Here is a 21,145-nt window from a genome sequence, read left to right on the forward strand (position 1 = left end):
CCTCTGTAGGCAGGTGAAGCCAGGGTCTTAACTAGTTAACCTCACCTAACAGTCTTTGCATCTCCACCAGAGTATAAGATGACTGGAAGGATAACTGGGGCTTAAGGGGACACACAGAGTCTAGTTAAGTCTGCCCCCAAGATCTTAAAGGGGTACACTTTCTGAACCTTGTCACTGGCTATATGCAGTCCTCCTCCTTGTAGGAGGGTTTGTAGCTTGCTATAGGCAGAGTCTAGCACTTGGACATCTGCTGCTCCAATAATGATGTCATCCATATAAACATATAAAATAATATCTGGCTGGCTCCTAAGAGGTTGAAGAACTTGTGACACATAATGTTGGCAGAAGGCAGGACTATTAACCATGCCCTGAGGTAAGACTACCCACTCATACCTCTGGTCTGGCCCCTGGTAGTTAACCGAGGGCACGGAGAAGCAAACTTCTCACAATCCTGGGGGTCAAGGGGAATGGAAAAGAAACAGTCCTTGATGTCAATTATAATGAAATTAAGATCCCAAGGAATAGAGGGGATCCATGGCAGCCCCCTTAAAGGAGTGCCAGCGGGGGATTATCCGCTCATTAATCTTTCTTAGGTCTTGTACCATCCTCCATTTACCTGAGGCCTTTCGTACAACAAATACAGGGCTGTTCCAAGGGCTCAGCAAAGGTCTAATATGCCCAAGGGACAGTTGTTCTAAAACTATTTCCTTTAACTTTTCTAATTTGTTTGAGGGAATAGGCCACTGTTCCACCCAGATTGGGGCTCCTGGGTGCCATTGAATGGCAGGGACAGTAGGAACAGTGGCCCTTAGGATTGGGGGTGAGGCCCTGTAGAAGAATTAGGAGCCTCCTGCTCCTAATTAGGAGGCCTCAGAGGGAGGCGCTTTTTGGCAGCCTCTAGGGCCGCCTGACAGGTCCTGGCCTGTGATGACCGCGGCCTTAATCCTTCCCAAGATATCCCGTCCCAACAGGTTATCTGGTGAGTTTGTCATTATTAAGGGGCGCACTACCCCCTTTCCACCGTTCATGTCATCCCAGGGGAGCCAGTCCCTGGTTGTCCCACCATGGAGGCACTAGTTCCTTCTTTAATATGGTCCGATCTGCTCCTGTATCGATTAAGACTCGGATCCTCTTTCCAGATATAATAATTTGTGTCTTTGGCCTCATTTCCGGGACCATTGGGACTGCCCAGGGGGCCTTGGGCCGCTTATTGTCTTGGTCGGTGGAGAATCGGCAAGTCGGGCCGTAAAGCAGATGTTCCGCCCAGGGCGCGTTCGGCCCGCCTCTCTCAAGGACCACTCTCCTGAGCTCACGGAAATCTTTAGTTTCCCGCAACTCCCATGAAGTGGTAAGGGCTCCCAGTTTAAAACGGGCAGGGCCGTTTGCGCTCGGCGGCAGAGCACCGCGGCCGCCGCAGCTGTGAAGCGGCCGCTCAGCGGGGCTCCCGGAATCTGCATACGTGTGGAGCCGAGCCGGGCCTCCGGCGGGGAGGGGGAGCGAGCCGGCAGCGTTTCACGCCTCTCAGCCGCTGAGGAAGCGGCGTCTGGGTTGGGGTCCCGGGGATTAAGCGCGCGCTCGTCCCTGGGCCTCTCGGAGCGGGGCGTCGGGGCCCCCTCTGGACCAAAATTCCCTCCGACTGCCCTCTCCTGAGTCCAGGGACTCTCCCCTGGGTCCGAGGAGAAGCAAGCCCTGTGGGTCTTAATAGCCTGCAGGGCCACGAGTGGGAGTTCTTCTCCCCATTCCGTCTCCAGCTCCCGCTCTAGCCGGTCCCAAGTTTCCCACGAGAGTGGGTTGGCCCCAGTGAACCACGGGACCCTGAGATTTAGCTCCTGCCAAATAAGCATGGCACAGGGTTCTGAGATATTCGTCCCCGCGTTTCGGAGGGTGAACCTCAGGATTTCAAGGGGCGAATTACTTCGCCTACTTTGAATCTGTCCCATCGTCTTTGATGACCCGGATGGGAGGACCGCGCGTCCCAGAGTTTCCACTCCAATTTCCTTGAGGGTCTAACGGGAGCTACGGACTTCCTCGAGTGGGTTCTGTGCCCCACGTTGGGCCGCCAAAATGCCGGGCTCAGGTCGCCTCCCCTGGCTCTACTCTAATCGCTCCCTTTCTCACCCTCTCCCCTGGTCACCCGACCCGCAGGTAAGGCCAGAGTGGAGTGGGGGGCTCAGGAAAGACCTCAGGTGCACGCAGCCATACGAGATCGCTTTACCCCCTCCTTAACCTTGAAGGAAGCCAGGCGTGCGCGGATCTCGGAGACGCTTCAAGAGCAAATCTGATTTATTAAGGGAGTGGCTGGCAGTTGATATAGTAGGGGTGACGAGAAGAGGGGTGATCGACCAGAGAGCTGGCGATAGGCTGGCGAGCTTGTCATAAGACCCCCTCATGAGCTAACGTCACCTGGATGGCGCCACCCCAGGGGGAAAGCCCGCGAGACTGGGGGACACATGGGCTGGCGAGAAAGTTGGGGGACTGTTCGCAAAGCCAGTTCTTCTGGTTCCGGACCCAGAGAATTGTGGCCTGCTTCCGCATTCCCCCGGGGCTGGGGGAAGGGCGGCGTCTCAGGAGTGCTCTCCTCTGCCCTTCCCCCTCAAGGCCAAAGCTGAACCCCAACACCCTGCCATCGGACTCTGGGTCAGCACTGAAACTGAGGCGCTGAGCTGGGGTCCTGTTTGCTCCCAACCCTCTCTGTCACCCCCCTATGGAGGAACTTAGCCTGAGGAGGTGAATGAAGCTGGCCGCTGGGCCCCCAGGCAGATAACGGCCAGCGTCCCGGGCTCTGCAGCTGGTGATGCAATCCGAGCATAGACGGGGAGTTCTGAGGAGCGGGGCGCGGAAGAGGGCCTTGTGAGGGGGTGAACCCAGAGCCAGCCGCAGTGTCTGTAGGGCACAGCACGAAGGGAAAACCTGGGCCTTGGTGTTAAGACTGCCTAAGAGCCAGTTTTGTGTGTGCCAGCCCTGGGACTTGAACTCAGGCCTGGGCGCTGTCCTTGAGCTTTTGTGCTCAAGGCCAGTGCTCTACCACATTGAGCCACAACTCCGCTTCTGGGTTAAGGTGGTTCATTAGAGATCAGAGTCTCACAGACATTCCTGCCCAGGCCGGCGTTGAACCGTGATCCTCACGTCTCAGCTTCCATCAGTGGGTGCTGTGGAGACTCGAACCCTCGCCCTCTACCCCTGGAGTGCAGCTGACCCTCCCGTCCCCTGCGCAGGTCCTGTACCGGCAGACCACGGAGGCCCTGGACCACATGCTGCAGAGTCTCTTCACGCAGAACCCCACCCCAGATGAGCTGCACCTCCTGCTGTCGGTGAGGGCCGGGAGCAGGACCCCCACCCCCACCCCAGGCCCAGAGGGGAGGTTGGCTCCACCCAGATCAGGTCAGAGGTCAGGGCCAGGGGGATGAAGGCCATCCCTGGGCAGGGAAGGGCCCTACCACCCCTCCCTGACATCTGGGGACCCCTGACCATGCCCCTCCGATCCCCGCGCCCGGCCACCCGCACCCCTCCCTGACTCCCCACCCCCACCACAGCACATCTACGTGTGGCTGGCTTCAGAGAAGACGCACGAGCGCCAGCGGGCTATTCAGAGCTGCGTGTGCCTCCTGGAGTTCGTGAACCACAACCACTACCTGGACGTGAGTGCCGGCCTCCCACCCCATCAGCCCGGAGCCCCCAGAGCCCAGCACCCAGCCCTGCCCTACAGCCAGGGTCTACCAGGCGTACGGGGGTCCTGAGCACCCCACAGCCCCGGCTGTGGGTGTCCACGGGGCTGGAGGCCCAGGCCTCATCCCCAGCCCTGCCTCTCATCTGCAGATGGGGGCGGGGGGCGGAGACAGGGAGGAGGAGAGGCAGCCTGAAGACAGGAGGGTAAACTGCAGCCCGGCAGATGGGCTTGGGGACCTAGCCGCACACGGAGCGAGGCCACGCCTGCGGCCTTCACCCACGGCAGTGGACGCCCTGGGGCCTACAGCGAGAGGGAGCCCTGGCCGCCAGGGTGTCCTCCTCCAGCTCGGGCTGACTGCTCGGGGGACGGGGTCGGGAGGGGACCAGCGGCTGCCCGGGCCCCGGGCCGGGTACATCGTGGTCTGGGGGGGGTGGAAGATCCCGGCACTGCGCGCAAATGAGGGCACTGGCGTTGGAGCCAGACTTTATGGGAGAGCAAAACAACTCCATCAAGGTGGATAATCCGGATCCAACGTGATTAACGAAGTGCTTGATTTACGTGACGGCGGCGCACGAGCGCCATGGCCGCTGCTTCTTGTAAATAGGCGTTTTGTTGCAAGCAGAGCTGGTGTGACGGTCAGTGGAGCGAAGGTCGCTCTTGACTTAACGATTTCCACGCTTGACTCCTCATGGGGTTTTGTGCGTATTTTCTGTGGGGCGGGAACGCGGGGCGTCCCACTTCCTCGGCTGACTTGCTGGGCGGGGCGTCGCCGCTTGGGCCCTGCCTCCCTCCCGTCTGGCTTTGGGCTGGCTGCTCGAAGGTTTCTGCCCGGGCTGGCCTCAAACTTCCGTCTGTGGACGTCAGCCCCCTGGGTAGCCGGGACGGTGGGTGAGCCGGCAGCGCCGGGCTCAGTGTTGTCCTCACTATGGCATCGGTCACGCGATCTCTCTTGACCGCCAAGCTCTTGAGGCGCCATCCTACCTTGCTATTCCCTAGTCCCAGCTCGGCCACACGGTTCGAAGGGGGCGGTGTGGGGTGCCGGGGACCCCAGACAGGCTGCGCTGGGCGCCCGTGACCCTGGGGGATCCTGGGGGGTCCTGGGGGCGCCTGGGCAGGCCCCGCCACCCAGGGTCCTCGGTGCTCTCCGCCGACAGGGGAACTTCGAGCGGATCGGGCAGCTGGTGGGCATGTTGGGGATTCTGTGCCAGGATCCGGATGGCACCACCCAGTACCACAGCCTGGAAGGGGTGGGCCACCTCTACCAGCTCCTGACGCCCCAGGAAGGTGAGCAGCCGGGCCACCACAGCCCCCCCGGCCCCGTCTCAGCCAGCACCTCAGGCGGAGCCCAGCAGCACCTCCGAACTCAACCCTGCCGCAAGCCCCGCCTCAGCCTCCTCCCTGCGATGACCTCTGCCCTCAGGCCCCCGTCTTGAAGGGGCGCGCCCGCCTGCCCCGGTGGCTAATGACCCCGTCCTCACGCTGCTGCCCCGCTCCTTGTCCGGTCTCCTCTCCCCTGCCCTGGCCCGCAGAAGAGCCGTCCCAGGTGGAGTGGCCGAGCGCCCAGGAGCCCTCTCAGACCCAGGCCGACAGAGCCACCCTCTGGAGCAATGGAGACCAAGGGGCCGCCACCCTGGTCCCCCAGGAGACGGCTCCCCAGAAGGAACACGTCTTCCAGCTGGGCAGCTCCCATGCCATCAAGGTCAATCCCATGCCATCAAGGTCAATGCCCGTAGGGCTGGGGAGGAGGGCGATGAGCCAGGCAGACCCCAGCATCTGGGGAGTCTGGTGCGGGATCTGGGGGTCGGCGCCTAGCGCAGGATCTGCGGGCGGAGCCGGTCTTGAGGAAGTGCCCGTGGCACCCAGCCAAGCTGAGACGGTTGTGCGTGAGGGTCACCCGTGCCGCAGCGGGACACAGCCCGGTCCCCGGTCACCGTGGGCCCTGTGCTCTCTGTGGCTGCGGCGGGCCGGCCGAGACGAGGCGCTCAAAGGCCGGGCCCACGCAGGAGAGCCCGGGCTGGGGCGGGGCAGGCCAGGGAGACAGGGCTCACCCGGCTGCCCCCCAGCCCCCGGGGGCCCGCGGCGGAAGTGACTGGGCTGCCCGGGGCACAGCGTCCAGCACCTGGGAGGGGGAGGCGCTCCAGCAGCCTACTGCTGAGAGGCAGAGGCTGACGTCATCAGTGCGGGCCCATGTGAGAGGGGACGGAGGATGATGTCATCAGTGCGGGCCCATGTGAGAGGGGACGGAGGCTGACATCATCAGTGCAAGTCTGTGAGGGGCAGAGGCTGACATCAGTGCGGCCCATGTGAGAGGGGGCAGAGGCTGACATCATTGTGGGCCCGTTTGAGAGGGGCAGAGGCTGACATCATCAGTGCGGGCCATGTAAGAGGGGCAGAGGCTGATGTCATCAGTGCGGGCCCGCGTGAGAGGGGCAGAGGCTGATGTCATCAATGTGCACCCGTGTGAGAGGGACAGAGGCTGATGTCAGTGCGGGCCCGTGTGAGGGGCAGAGGCTGATGTCATCAATGTGCACCCGTGTGAGAGGGACAGAGGCTGACGTCATCATTGTGGGCCTGCGTGAGAGGGGCAGAGGCTGACGTCATCAGTGCGGCCATGTGAGGGGGCAGAGGCTGACGTCATCAGTGCAAGTCTGTGAGGGGGCAGAGGCTGACGTCATCAGTGCAGGTCATGTGAGAGGGGACGGAGGCTGACGTCATCAGTGCGGGCCAGGTGAGAGGGGGCAGAGGCTGACATCATCATTGTGGGCCCATGTGAGAGGGGCAGAGGCTGATGTCATCAATGTGCACCCGTGTGAGAGGGGCAGAGGCTGATGTCATCAGTGCGGGCCCGTGTGAGAGGGACAGAGGCTGACGTCATCATTGTGGGCCCGTGTGAGAGGGACAGAGGCTGATGTCAGTGCGGGCCCGTGTGAGAGGGGGCAGAGGCTGACGTCATCAGTGCAAGTCTGTGAGGGGGCAGAGGCTGACTTCATCAGTGTGGGCCCATGTGAGAGGGGACGGAGGCTGACGTCATCAGTGCGGGCCTGTGTGAGAGGGGCAGAGGCTGACGTCATCAGTGCGGGCCCGTGTGAGAGGGGGCAGAGGCTGACGTCATCTTTGTGGGCCCATGTGAGAGGGACAGAGGCTGACTTCATCAGTGTGGGCCCATGTGAGAGGGGACGGAGGCTGACGTCATCAGTGCGGGCCCGTGTGAGAGGGGGCAGAGGCTGACGTCATCAGTGCAGGCCCATGTGAGAGGGGACGGAGGCTGACATCATCAGTGCGGGCCCATGTGAGAGGGGCAGAGGCTGACGTCATCAGTGCGGGCCCGTGTGAGAGGGGCAGAGGCTGACGTCATCAGTGCGGGCCATGTGAGAGGGGCAGAGGCTGACGTCATCATTGTGGGCCCATGAGAGAGGGCAGAGGCTGATGTCATCAATGTGCACCCGTGTGAGAGGGACAGAGGCTGATGTCATCAATATGCACCCGTGTGAGAGGGGCAGAGGCTGATGTCATCAGTGTGGGCCCGTGTGATGCCGTGGGGTGCTGGGCAAAGGAGAGGGGTGAGCGTGGAGAGGGTGGCAGGGCGTAGGGCCTGAGGGCCGGCGGCTCCCTCCCCTCGCCCACAGGTGCTCATAGGGCGCCTGGCCATGGCGGAGCTGACGGACCTCGTCTGGACGGTCATCGACGGCCTGGGCTCTGTCGGCCCGTTCCGCGTGCAGGCGGCCGCCCAGCTGCTGCTCTCTGTCATCCAGGAGCATGGAGACAAGCTGGAGACCGTGAGGGGTTGGGGCCCCGGCCGGGGCTGGGCGGGGGGCGGGGCAAGGGAGGCAGAGCAAAGGAGCAGGCAGCTTCCAGGGCCCTGCTCTGGGCCAAGATGGTACCGAGCAGCCAGTGGAGTGAAGGAGGGGAGGGTGGGGACCCCAGGGCCCCCCGCGGAGGCACCCCCACGGAGCCCTGCCGTGCCCGGGCCACGGGGCTGCGGTGTCCTTCAGACGAGGGGTCCCCTTTAGTCCAGGGCCTCTCCCGGGACACAGGGCGGGGCCTCCCCCATCCGGTCGCTCCCTGCCCTCACAGGTGGCTGAGATGGGCCAGGCCATCCACCAGCACCTGTGCACCATGGGTAACGCCCCAGCCAAGGAGCAGGCCTTGCAGGCCGTCACCCTGCTGGCCCGGAACCACACCCCGGAGCTGGTGGCCGCCTTCCTCGACTTCTCCATCCCGCTGGACAGGTGCCCGGCCCTGCCCGCCCTCCTGCCCCCGCCCCAGACCCTCAAACGGGGGGGGGGTGAGCCTGCCCGCCCTCGTGGGGGCACAGACCTCCTGGAGCGGGCACCCGAGGCTCTGCCCACCGCCATCCTGGGGGGCTCTCACATGAAGCGCTCCCGTGGCCTCCTCCTCTCCTCTCCCCCCTCTTCCTGCTTTCCTAGAGCCGTCCTGCAGCTAGGCAGCCTGCGGGGGCGGGGGGGGAGGGGAAGAACTGGCCTTCCTTCACAGACCCTGAGCCAGAGGCAGGCGCAGGCCCCTCCCTAAAACCCCAGCCCCAAATCCATCCCACGTCCCCACGTATGTGGCCCGCCACCCGCGTACCCTGTCCCTCAGTGTCCCTGTCACGATGGCACTCTCCCCCTGGATCTCTCTCCCCACGCCACCCTGCCCTCCGTCTTCACCAAGCTCGGCCATCCCGGGTTACAAGTGTAACGGGCTGGAACCCCCGCTTTGTGGCGTCGGCGGATCTTTTAACGGCCCCATCGGAAGCGCCCGTGGGTCCCTCGGTGCCCTTCCTGCCGTCAGGGCGTGGCGTTTGTATACATCCACATGGCCCGTCTTGTCGATCGTGTTACTTGGGTCTTCTGCACCTGACCAGTCGTGGGCTGGCAGAGTGTTAAAATCTCCCCATAGAAATGGTACCATCGAGGCCTGTTGGCCTGCCCCCCGCAGTCCCAGCCCTCCAGAGGTCGCGGGAGTGAGACCCCAAGGCGTCGGCCTTTGCCTTTAATGTCTCTAAATTCTTGTGTTTCTAAGTTTTCACTTGTCAACCCAACTCTGTTGTGTGTGACGGGTGGACACTCTTCATCGGCTTGCCGTGCGTATCCATCCCCAGCTAATACGGCTGAAAAGGTGCTTTCCTCTCTTTCCAAACGACAACCACCAAGAACCTTCAGATCCTCACACGCGTCTCTGCCGTCCCCTCGGACGCCTTTGCTGTTGAACTGCACGCCACCGCAGGCCTCTGGCCGGCACCCACTGGAGAGGCTTGCATTGCTCCTGGTTCCTCTAGGAAGCTGGAACCTTCCGTCCGCTCCCATCGGCCCCCAGCTGACGTTCACCTCCCCCAGGCCTCCTCCGGGCCTGCTGCGAGCAATGCTCAGGGAGTTCTTCCCCCCTCGGGCCTGGGAAGTGTGTCACCAGGTGCACAACTCCGTGGCTCCGTGACAGTGGTCTCTCTTCGTCTGTGTCATCAGCCACCCACCGTCAACCCCCGTCCGTTCACGCCAGGTGGCAAGTCCCAGGGGAAGAACAGTGGAGTGCTGTTCTGCGTAGCATGGTGACAGTGCCCGGGTGCGGGCACCCCACGCGCCCCCAGTGACTCGCCTGGGGGGGAGGGGGGCCGTCTGCAGTTCCTTCACCATCACCTGCAGCACTGCGCTGTCTTCTGGCTGCCACCGCGTCTGCGAGGTCAGCTGTCACACTCGGTGGCCTTGTCCTTAGTCTTTGCTACATGATTCTGTGTGTGTGCATGTGTGCGTGCGTGCGTGTGTTGGGATTCTGGGGCTCTGGAAAGGGCTGATGGCGTTGTTTTGTTGTTGTTGTTGTCTGTTGTTGTTTCGCCACTTCTACAGCCGAATCTGATAAGGTGGTAAACTCTTCTGCTGAATTTTTAATTTCGGCTCTTGCAATCCTCAGATCTCAGCCTCCTGAGTAGCTAGATTACAGGCGTGAGCCGCCAGCTCGTTTCTGTTTGGAGTGATGAGAAAGGTTTGGGATTAGTGGCAATTGTGCAGTATTGTAAATGTAAGCGATGGCACTGTACCCTAGGAGTGATTCAAAGGACAGGCTTCTGTTGTTTTTTCGCTGGTCCTAGGGTTTGAACTCAGGGCCTAGGCACTGTCCCAGACTTCCACGTTTTGCTCAAAGCCACAGCTCCGCTTCTGACTTTTTCGGAGTGTCGTTAATTGGAGGTGAGTCCTACAGACCTTGCTGCCCGGGCTGGCTTCGGTAGCTGGGATTGCAGGCGTGAGCCACCAGTGCCGGTCCAAAGGACACATCTTATGCTGTACATAGAAGGCGCTGCGTGCCACGCGGGCAGCGCGTGGACGGTGCCACAGCTCACAGAGTCCCGTGCCCAAGGGAAGGCCCGGAAGCGAGCGGCCGCTGTCAGCCGTCTGCTCTCTAGTTATTCGGGGTGTCCGACTCCCTCGGGCACCGCTGAGCGCCGTCGCGGCAGCCTCCTCTCCTCGTCTCCGCTCCCCCCAGCCCCAGCCCGGCCCGGCCCGCCTCCCCCGAGCCCTTCCGTTCCTCGCACGGTGGCTGTCCTGGGAGCCACGCGTGGCCCGCGCCGCTCTGATGCCCGCTGCCCGCCGACACGGCGCCGGCGCCGTTGGAGAGCGGTGTGGGGAGAATGTCTGTTCAAGCCCTTGGTCCATTCGAGAGCTGGGCCGACTGTCGTCCGGCTGTTGACGTGTAGCTTGTGCTCCCCGTGAGCCTGGCTCACGCTTTGGTCACTCGGGTCACCTCTGCTTCCGAGGCCTCTGGCTGGTCTCTGCCCACAGCCGGTCATCTTCTCCCGAGAGGACCTGCCGCCTCGGCCCCCTCTCCCCACCCTCTTGCTGCCTCCCCTCCCCTCTCTCCTCCCTCCTCTCTCCCCCTCTTCCCTCCCCAGCTTCACAGGGGGCGGGGGGGCTGCCACCCCCACTGGGCCAGAGATCCTTGCTGGCTCCGCCCTCAGCGCAGGCCCAGGGAGTGGACAGGATGTCACCTCCTGACACCAGTGCCCATGGGTCGTCCTCTCCATCCTGTGAGGCCACGGTCGCCCCCCCCCCACGCTCGAGGTCAGCAGTCTGAGGCTCAGAGGGGTTAAGTGCCTTACAAACGATCACACAGCCGGGGAAGGGGGCTGCAGAGCGGGGCTCCAGCCCAGCCCCTCTGGACCTCAGAGCCCCCCCACCCCCACCTCCCACCCCCGTGTCCTGAGGCCATGGCCGTCCTGTCCACTCTCCTGGGGTCCGAGCCCTGTGCTCGCTCAGCACGCCAGGACCGGGGTGCCGGCTGGGGTCTGCCTTAACGCGCTCTCCGCTGCTCCGGTAGAGTCCACCCTGACCCCCGCGCCCCGGCAGCTTCTGCCCGGCACCCCGACCCCCGGGCCCATGGCGGGGACTGCGTCCCAGGACAGCCTCACGCCCTCCTCCCCTCGGCCCACCTCCACCCACGGCACCACGCCCTGAGGAAGGTCCCCCTGGCCAGGCCTGGCCCAGAATCCAGGCAGGGCTGGATGGGGGGAGCCCCCCTGTGAGGTGGGCAACGGAGACAGCGTTCTGCGCGCAGCTCAGGCCCCGCAGCCCTAACCCTAGGGCCGCTGCCCGGCACCCAGACGCCCACCCGGGGAGCAGGCCCAGGTAGGGCTCGGCCCTCACGGCCCCTCTGCCCACAGCCACGCCTTCCGCCTGTGGAGAGCCCTCGGGGCCGAAGAGCCGGTGAGCAGCCTGGTGCTGGCCGTGCTGCTCACCTGGCTGCGGGTGCGGCCTCTGCCCTCCAGCCCCAGGGGCAGTCCGCTGCCCAGGGAGATGACCTACCTGCGCTCCCTGGCGGTGAGTCCCGGCCCCGCCCCCGGCCCCGCCCCCTCCAGGCCCCGCCCCAGCCCGGGCCCCATCGGCCCCAGCCCCACCCCATCGGCCTCGCCCCGCCCAGGCCCCGCCCCATAGACCTCGCCCTGACCCCGCCCCTGCCAGGCCCCGGCCCCGCCCCCGGCGGCGGACAGCAGTGGCTACCGAAGCCAGCCGGGGCCCACCCGGGGCCAGGCATCCCCGCGGCCCTCACTTCCCGGCCAGGGCTCTGGGCCCCGGCCCTGGGTCCGCACGCAAGCACTCCCCGACCCGGCCGGCCCCGGGGCCCGTGAGGGGACTCAGCCCCAGTGTGGGCCACACACCGTGTCAGGGAGTCTCAGAGGGTCCTGGGAGCCAGGTGCAGGCGGGGGGGAGCCCCTTCCATAACCCCCTCCCCACCGTGTGCTGGGGCTCTGGGGCAGCTGTGCCTGACCCTCCCGGCGATTTGCACACATGCTCCCAGCACCCCACAGCCGCCCCTTCCCTAGCAGTGTCCCCCCCCAAACAAACAGCCACCTGGAGCCCCGAAGCAGAACCGCAGCCAGCCTGCCCGGGGGCCACCAGCCCCCTGGGAGGGGACCCAGGCTAGCCCACACAACCCCACAAGCTGCCTGAGTCCAAGAGCCCCACCGGTCCTTGCCAGCGATGCCCAGCCCTGTCTCCCACCTCCACCCCAGAACATTCTGGACCAAATGGCCCCGGGGGCTGTCTAGCTGCCGTGGGGGTGGGGGTGGGGTCGCTTGTTTGGGGAGCAGCCATTCCCTAGAGCCCTGCTGTGGAGCTGAGCACAGCGGGGTGAGGAGGGACGGGACCCCCACTTCAGGGCAGACCCGAGCGGAGCGCGCCCCGGGCGGCCACCGGGCGTGGCATCCCGGGGGAGAGGGCACCGTCGGGCTGTCCCGGAGGGGGCCCTGGGGCTCCGCGGTGCCCTGGCCGGGCTCGGGGACGAGGCCAGGGAACACAGCATTGTTGGGCAGCGGGTCCAGCCGCTTGCAGAGAGGGCCAGTCTGGGGCCACACGGGTGCGGGGGGGGGCACACCAGTGGGGGTGCGCAGGTGCCGGGGGCCCTCCCCGGGCAGGAATGTCATCTGGACACTTGGACTCGCTCCCTTGGACGTTTGAGCCACGAGGGAAGCGCATGGCCAATCCCAGGCTTGGGCTCTGCGCTCCTGGCCAAGCCGCGCGGGCCTAGCGCCCCCCGCCCCCCGCTTCCCCACAGGCCATGAACACGCTGCACGAGCTGCAGTTTGCCCGCGAGTTCAAGAAGGCGGTGCGGGAGGCCTACCCCGAGCTGTTCCTGGCGCTCCTCACCCAGGTCCACTACGTCCTGGAGCTGAACCTGCCCACCGAGGCCCTGGCAAAGCAGCCGGAAGGGGAGGCCGCCCCCAGCCCCCAGAGGTAAGCCCCGAGCCAGGCCCGCGGACGTGCCTGGGGCCAAGCGGCCAGAGCCACAGCCACGAGCCCGGTGTCTAGATCTGAAGCCCGCAGGGAGCTCCTGGGGGCTCCGGGCCGTCCTTGGAGATGGGCTGCTGGAAGCCAGGCTCTCACCTCAGCCCCTGCTGCCCGTGGCTCCCTCTGCGTCGGGGCCTGAGTGTCCCAGACCCCAGGGGCGCCCCCCCGGGCACGCACTCGGCCCGCCGCAGGCGTCTTGGCTCCTCAGGTGGCCGTGGGCACATTTGTGTGCGGTGCCGTGCACAGTGGTGGCCCCGGCCCTCCTGACCGGCGTGGGCAGAGCAGAGTGGGGGGGGGGGGCCCAGGCAGCCTCTCCTGGAACAGGGCAGACTCTCTGCGCGTCCCCGAGCACCCCGTCATATTTCCTGAAATCCAATAAGCAAGCCTCTCAAACCACTGGGGCCCGCGCTTTTCATCTGTTTGTATTATGAGGTGCTTCGTGCAATTTGTCAGTCTTAACAGCTCTCCCCAAGGCTTGTCATTGAAAAGAATGTCACTGCTTCTCCGTTGCCTCGGAATTCCAGTGTGCACGGAAGTTCCTTTTTTTATTCAGAGCAACTCTGTAAAACGCATGAATCTTCCCTAATAAGCTAATAAAAACGTTCTCCTCCCCAAAGCATGGGCGGGTTGAGAGAAAGCAAAGAGCAGCCTCTCTCTGGCTGCTGCCCGCCCTTCCCAAAGCTCTTCCCGTGCCTGCTGAGCTCAGGTATCTGCCCACCTGCTGAGTGAACCCCCCCAGACCAGTTCTCAATAAATAGCCTCTCCCTCCCCGCCCCCACCATGGTGCCATCGCTAGCTAACACCAGACATCCTGGCCATTTATCTTGGCTTATCCCAGGCCTGTACCCCAACAACAACTGAAGGTCCTAAAGGGCAGGGATGTCCAACATTCCAGAGATGCCTGTGTGTCTCCCCAAATACTGGTGATACCTATTTCGCTTGGGGCTCCCCACATTTATCAGAGGCACCTCTGTTTCTTGGGGCCCATGGGTGGCTTTCTGCTCGGGCCTGGCTGAGCACTCTCAAGCCATATCAATGCCCCCGCCCCCACCCCACGGTCCATCTTGGCCCTGCCTCCTTCCCGGGGCTTCTCTAGGGGTAGGTGTCTCCCAACACAGGACCGTCCCCACTCCATTGGGCTCTGATTGGTCCAGCCCTGGTCACATGCCCACCCCTGAACCAATCCCGGGGAAGCAGGAGCACTGGGGGTTCTGACTGGGCTGGCCTGGCTCCCTGGCTTCCTATGAACCCAAGAGGGGCCTGGGCCTCCCTCCCCAGGTGAAAGCAAGCTGCCCCTGGGCCACGTTCTGGGCTCAGAGGCTGCGTGACCCCACTCAGTGTGTCATGGCCTAGTGTCTCCGGTTTACCAGGGTGACCGGCACCCTGGGGAGGGTCGCGGAGGGGGGCTGGGTCCCCACGGTTGAGTAGCCGGTCGTCTGTGGTGCCCAGGACACGGCCGGTGGGACTTGTCTTGAGCTCCCATGGTTCCTGAGCCCCGGTCTGCGAGCCGCCCGCGGAGCTTGGGAGCGAGGTGTCAGGCGGGGCACCCTTCCCCCCGGCAGGGCACAACGGGGCCCCTGTGTGGCCGCCCGGCTCACAAGAACACCCTGGCTTTAGGCTTCACCCACCACCGTCTCCGCGAGGGTCTCTCCTTTCTCCCGCGGTGGGCTGACCCGAGCCAGTGCTGAGCCCCGGGGCGGGCGGGCCGCTCCCTCCCCCGCGAGGGCTCAAGCAGGGCCCAGGCTCGGCCAGGCCTGGGGGTCCGTGCCCGGCGCCCTCCTGCCTCCCTTCTGCCTCCCACCGGGAGGAAGCACGGAGGCGGCGGTGGCCGGGGCACTGCGCCCGGGGGCAGAGGGGGCCCCGGGGGAGCAGCTTTGCGGCCTGGACAGACCCTGGGCCCCCCACCCCCGCAGCACGTCCGTGGAGGCGCTGAAGAGCCTGCTGTCCACCACGGGGCACTGGCACGAGTTCGCCCACCTGGAGCTGCAGGACACCTGGGAGTACTTCACCTCCATCCATACCTACGACCAGGGCGTGGGCCTCCTGGCCAGGTACGGGGGGGGGGGGGCGGGAGCCCGCTCTAGACCTCCGAGGATGTGGCTGTGTGGACCGCTGGCGCCCCCACAGGGCTGTGTGTCCACTGCGCCCCTCAGATCGGCCTTGCCTATGGGATGCAGAGGGGCTACCGCCCAGGGCCCAGCTCAGCCCCTCCCCCCCCCCCCGCCCCGGCCTCCTCGGGGACAGGGGCTTCCCACGCCTGCCCCTCTGCCCCGGGCCTGGCCCGGCCTTGGCACAGAGTGGGCAAGTAGGGCACCAGGGAGGGGGACGTCCTCGCAAGATTCGCAGGGGCCGCTCGGTGGGGACCCTGGTGGCCCCCGGGCCTTCCCCCCCCGGGGGAGGGGGCTGGGGGGGACGGCAGGGCTGCAGGCCGGTCCCCCGCTCCCCCAGGGCCATGGTGCAGAACCACTGCCGGCAGGTGAAGGCGCTGCTGGGCCACCTGCTGCCCCGCCTGCAGAGCCGGGAGGAGCGGGAGAGGAAAGCGGCCATCTTCATCTTCATCGAGGTGAGGGGGGGCCAGGGCGGGGGGGGCCTTCCGACAAGCCCCCACTGGACGTCACCCCAACGGGAGGGGCTGCCCAAGACCGCCTGCCCCTCGGCCCCCCTCGCCTCCAGCTCTGCAGCCGTCCGCACGCCGGGCTGCTGGCCCAGGCCCCCTCCACCGGCCCCCCCCCACAGCCCCGTAGCCTGGGGAACCTGTCTCCCTACTATCCACCCTCCCTCCCTCCACCGCCCCCCCCACAGCCCCGTAGCCTGGGGAACCTGTCTCCCTACTATCCACCCTCCCGCCCCCCGCAAAGACCTGAGGACCTGCTCCCCACCCCAGCCCGGGAGCTCGGGGTACAGAGCAGACGATGCCCTGCTGTGGCTGGCTACCACCCTCCCTGGGCCGGGAGGGGGGCCCGGGGGGCGTCCCGGGAGGCGGGCAGGAGCCGGGGTGTGGCCAGCTTCGCCACCCACCCAGGGCTCTGGGCACTCGCAGGGCTGAGAGGCAGGGTCACCTCTGTGACAGCCACCGGTGACCGGATGCCCCTAGCCCCGGCCCGAGCCCCATGCCAGCCGCCACCGGCCCGCGAGGCTCTGGGCCACCCTCTGCGAGCCTCTCCCGGGTGCTCGCGAGCCAGTTGCTGACACAAGTCGGCCCTGGCCTCACCGGGGACCCCAGACGGGGCCCGTTCCCCCAGGGGTGCCTGGAAGAGTGAGCCAAGTAGATGGCCAGCGTGTGTAAGGCCAGGGGGTGCCTGCCAGTGCTCCCACCCACCCAAACACCGGCCCCAGAGCCACGAGGAGGGGTGCGGCCTCCTGGGGGAGAGGGCCGAGCCTGAGCCGCCTGTCCTCCGGGACCCCAGTTCCTCTACAGCCCCACGCTGCTCGAGGTGCTTTCCAGATATCAGGCGCTGACCATCCTGGCGCAAGGCCTGGAGGACCCCAGCCTCAAGGTCCGCGTGGTCAGCCTGCAGGGCCTCGGGAAACATCCTCTTCCACCCCGAGAAGGTGAGCAGGGCGGTCGCGGCATCAGGGCTGGGGACCCACTGCCCGCCTCTCTGTGGCAGACGGGACCTGAGCGGTCCCCCTCAAGCCCTCGGCCGCCCCGGGCACCGTGGCACAGAGGGGACCCTCACGTGCCAAGAGCCAGCTAGACAGAGGTGTCCTCCCTGGCAGGGGGGAGGGCGAGCTCTGCCCCTGCGGCCGCTGTCGGGGGGAGACGTGCCCAGCCTGTGTCTGTGGCTGGGGAGGAAGCCGTTATAAAGGCGGGGTCCTCTGGGCTTGCAGGAGTCACAGAGGGGACACATTTCCAAAGAGAACCCAAAGCCATTTGACCCTCAGCCTGGCTCCTGCCGCTGGCACTGAATGGTAGATCTCCACATGAGTAGAGGAGCCCATCGCTAGGGTCCCAGGCCGCGAGGCCCTGGGCACTGCACAGTAGGCCACCGAAGAACTGTGCTGGAGACAGCGTGTGCGCATCCGTGTTCCCGTCCACCTGCTCAGCTGAGCACCCACCCTTCCGGCCTTCCATCCACCACACGTCTATCCATCCACCCCTCCGTCCATCCATCTGTCCACCCATCAACCCCTCCATCCATCCATCTGTCCATCCATCCACCCCTCCATCCATCCACCCCTCCATCCATCCGTCCATCCACCCACCCCTCCATCCATCCACCCATCCACCCATCTACCCCTCCATCTGCCCACCCACCTTCCATACATACATCCACCCCCACCCCTCCATCCACCCACCTTCCGTACATACATCCACCCCCACCACTCCATCCACCCACCCACCTTCCATACATACATCAACCCTTACCACTCCATCCACCCACCCATCTTCCATACATACACCCACCCCCACTCCTCCATCCACCCACCCACGTTCCATACATACACCCACCCCCACCCCTCCATCCACCCACCCAATCAACTAATTACCCATCTATCCACCCACCCACCCACCCATCTATCCACCCACGCATCCATCCATTCACCCATCCATTCTACCCATCCTTTACCGCACCAGCCCCCAGGCCACCCAGAGGGGGCGCCCAGGGGAGGACACAGGGCTCCCACGACCCGTGGGCAGATGGCCCAGGATGGGGAAGGGATGGGGGTGCGAGGCTGCGGGCGCAGGGCCGGTGCCTTCCAGGAGGGAGCAGCCCCACACCCTCACCCCTGGTCCGCAGAGAAGCCTGCTCCGCAGACAGATCCCACCCTTCCTGGCCGGCTTCTTCCACAAGAGCGAGTCCATGGTGGTGGGTGTCATGAAAACCGTGTCCGACGTGCTGCGCCGCCTCGGAGCCCAGGGCGCGGGGGCCCCGAGCCTCAGCGTCGCCATCAACGCCCGCTCCTTCTTCGATGACGTGAGCGCGGGGCCAGGTGGGGCCGGGTGCGTCCCCCACGGCCCTCCCGGCTGCTCCCCGGACCCCCGGGGGGGGGGCCCTCCCCTTCCCACGGCGGGGGGACTCCGAGGCCAGGGAGGGGACGCCGGGACCCGCCCCCTCCACGCCCCTGTGTCACAGGAGCGGGACGCGATCCGCGCGGCGGCCATGGCCCTGTTTGGCGAGCTGGTGGCGACCGTGGCGGGCCGGGAGCTGCGCGGGCTCCGGACGCAGGTGTGCCAGAGCATGCTGCCGCTGCTGCTGCACCTGAAGGACCAGTGCCCGGCCGTCGTCACGGTCAGTGCCGGGGCGGCCGCGCGCGCACGCCCTCCCGCCAGGGTCCACGCGCAGGGGCGGGCGCGAGCGAGCACGCGCGCACGCACAGGCACGCTCCCCCTCCCGCACGCCGGCTCTGGGCCGGGCCCGTGTCCCCCGTTCCCCGCGCCTGCGCACGTGGGGCTCACAGCCCGCCCCCCCCCCCCGGCCGTGCCGAGGGTGAAGCTCCCCCCCCTCCCCCCGTGTCCCCGCAGCAGGCCAAGTTCGCCTTCTACCGCTGCGCGGTGCTGCTCCGCTGGCCGCTGCAGCACACGCTGTTCTGCACGCTGGCCTGGGAGCGCGGCCTCAGCGCCCGCCACTTCCTCTGGACCTGCCTGGTGAGCTGCCGGGGGGCGGGCCGGGCGGGCCGGGTGTGGGGAACCCGCCCCCCCCCCCCGCCCCGCGGAGGCCGGGCCAGCCCCGGCCCGGCGGTGGTGACGCGCGGGCTCCCCGTGGCCAGATGACCCGCAGCCAGGAGGACTTCGGCATCCACCTGAGCCAGGCGCTCAGCTACCTGCACAGCCGCCACCGCCACATCAAGACCTGGGCGGCCCTCTTCATAGGTGGGCAGCGGGTGCGGGAGGCGCCCCGGGGCCGGGGGACACCGGGCGGGCCGGGCCCCCGAAAGCTGCCCGCGGTCTCTCTCCCAGGGTACACCACCTGCTACCACCCCGAGGCCGTGTCCCAGATGACCAATGACATCGATGGAAGCTGCTGTTTTGCAGTAAGCGGCTCCCGTCCCAGGAAGACCCACTTCACAGATGGCAACACCGAGACCCCAGACACCAGAGGCTCCTGCAGCCGCTCCCAGCCTGACCCGGGCCTCCTGCCCTGCCCACCCCCCAGCCGGGCCACCTGGGGTGTGGGGGGGTGCCCAGCCCTCTGAACCCCTCCAACAGAGCCCAGGCTCCCGGGGCGAGCTGGTAACCGCGAGGCAGCCCTCTCCGGCTAGTGGAGAATGAGGTCCAGGTGCCACTCACCCCTGCCTCCGCCCGGCCGCCTTGGGGCCCCTCTGACTCCTCCCTTCTCCCCCCTCCGTGGAGCTTTCGAGGACCTCAGAAAAGACCCAGAACCAGGCATCCGGGAATTTGCCAGCAGACTGCTGTCCTTCTTCCGGGAGGTGTCAGCCAGGCCCCAGAGTGACGTCCAGCCGCCTCCCCACCCGCGCCCGCAGAGCAGCCCCGACGCTCGCCGAGCTTGGTTGTATAACATTTTTCCCCTTGAAAGAAAAGTCTAGATTCAACGAAGAACGGTGACCCTGTCCGCGCTCGCCCGTGGCCCCACCGTACCGTCCGTGGCCCCTCGGCCGTGGCCAGGCCGCCAGGGGCCCCGGTAGGGACTCAAGGGCTTCCGGCCGGCAGTGGGGGCGGGCAGCGGGGTAGGAAGCCCGTGGCAGCCCCTCCACTCCAGAGACGAGGTCAGGAGTGGCCCGGGGCGCGCTGGCCTCGGGCCTGCCTCCATCTCGGAGCCTCGTGGAGGCTGAGGCGGCTGGTGGGGAAGGGTGAGCCTGGGTCACCTCTCGGACCCCCTCCAGCCTCCTGAGTCCAGTCAGGGCTGGCCCGGGCGCTGGCAGCCACGCCCGGGTGGCTGAGACTACGGCCCCGTCGGTCCGGGTCCCGGCAGCCCCGTCCGTAACATGGGCAGGAAGCCCTCCGAGGCTCAGCCCGCACAGGGGCGCGGGCCGGGAGGGCGCCGGGCCTCAGCCCCGGCCTCCGGCTGTGTGGAGCGGCGGCCTTCCCGCTCGTCTGTGCCCTGCCCCAGGCCTCTACCAAGGACCCCACCAGAGGGGCCGGCCAGCTCCCCCTAGCGAGACCCCGGCCCCTCCAGAATCCAGGCACCCCACCTCGCACAGACCGAGCCCTAGCCCATCCTTCCACCACCCTAGGTTCCCCACGGCACGGGGGTGCTGAGCACTCCCAGCGGGGGCCCTGGAGCTTGGACAATACACACACACCGTGGCCGTCCTGAGTTCCCGGGGCGCGCTGGACCCATTAGCCGGCTGGGCAGGGCCGTCGGTCCCGGAGACGCGGGCACAGAGCTGCCTGAGAGCTTCCGGGAGCCTCCGGCTCCCCAGCCCGTCCGCGGCCTCCATGCCCGGGGCTGACGCCTGGCCGGGGTCTCTCCTATATCCGGCCTGGTGGGCCGGGGGCGGCAGGTACCGGGGCTCTGTCTGCAGGGAGCAGTGGTCTCGCGGAGTGGTCTCGCTCTTCCCCCCCCACGCCATGGGCGGCAGGCCACCCGTGGTCCCTCCAAATCCACCATTCTGGAGTCACACTTCACAGAAGCCTGGCCGTGGCTGAACACGCCCCTCGGGCTCTGAGACAGGCACCCCGGTGTGCTCTCGTGGCGTGGGCAGGCAGGCTCTGGGGATTTGGCACACAGTAGGTGCTCAGATACCCACAGTAACACCAGGCCAAGCCGGGCCTGGGTTGGAAAGGGGGGCCTGTGTCCCCGCTGGGTCCCCTTCCAGGACCATGGGAAGGCTGCAGCCTCCTCAGGCCCCCCTAAGCCCCCCCCCCCAGGCCCCGGGGACAGGCTGTTGCTGCATGAGCCGACAGAGGAAGGCATGGGGATTTCAGGGGCTCGGAGGGCCCTTTTCCAGGGCTGGCAACCCACGCCGTCGCTGGGTGGGGCGAGAGGACAGAAGTGCCCAGGGCGATCGGCAGTCAGAGACTGATGTGTGGCTCCCTGCGCCGGTCCAGGGGCTCAAATGCCACCGAGGGGAAGGGACAGGGCCAGAGGCCCTGGGCAAACGGCACGCCCATCCCACACAGCCGAGGCCTGGAGGGCTGGGCCTGGCCACCAGGGGGCGCTGTGGTACCACACGGGAGCCCTAGCATGAGGAGCAGGGGGACAGAGCAGTGGCCTGGTGGGGGTGGAGGGGGGGACCCAGGGCCACCCGCCCCCGCCCAGCCCTGCCCCGCCGGCCCTGCCCCCAGTATCCACACCACAGC

General features: G+C 66.3%; 1 protein-coding gene across 1 annotated transcript in view; it reads left to right on the forward strand.

The window, feature by feature from the left end:
* Nucleotides 1-19,428, forward strand: part of LOC125361039 (maestro heat-like repeat family member 5) — a 40,508-nt gene extending 21,080 nt beyond the window's left edge. Inside the window, 18 exon segments of the mRNA XM_048359254.1 lie at nt 3,216-3,311; nt 3,534-3,644; nt 4,822-4,951; nt 5,197-5,366; nt 7,294-7,443; nt 7,742-7,896; nt 11,316-11,472; nt 12,707-12,887; nt 14,849-14,990; nt 15,388-15,502; nt 16,347-16,463; nt 16,465-16,491; nt 17,682-17,858; nt 18,018-18,173; nt 18,407-18,529; nt 18,652-18,754; nt 18,842-18,919; nt 19,235-19,428. Coding sequence (XP_048215211.1) covers nt 3,216-3,311; nt 3,534-3,644; nt 4,822-4,951; nt 5,197-5,366; nt 7,294-7,443; nt 7,742-7,896; nt 11,316-11,472; nt 12,707-12,887; nt 14,849-14,990; nt 15,388-15,502; nt 16,347-16,463; nt 16,465-16,491; nt 17,682-17,858; nt 18,018-18,173; nt 18,407-18,529; nt 18,652-18,754; nt 18,842-18,919; nt 19,235-19,428 — 2,382 coding nt within the window.
* Nucleotides 19,429-21,145: the final 1,717 nt, after the last annotated feature.

Source organism: Perognathus longimembris, chromosome 12, assembly GCF_023159225.1.
Source record: "Perognathus longimembris pacificus isolate PPM17 chromosome 12, ASM2315922v1, whole genome shotgun sequence".
NCBI lineage: Eukaryota > Metazoa > Chordata > Mammalia > Rodentia > Heteromyidae > Perognathus > Perognathus longimembris.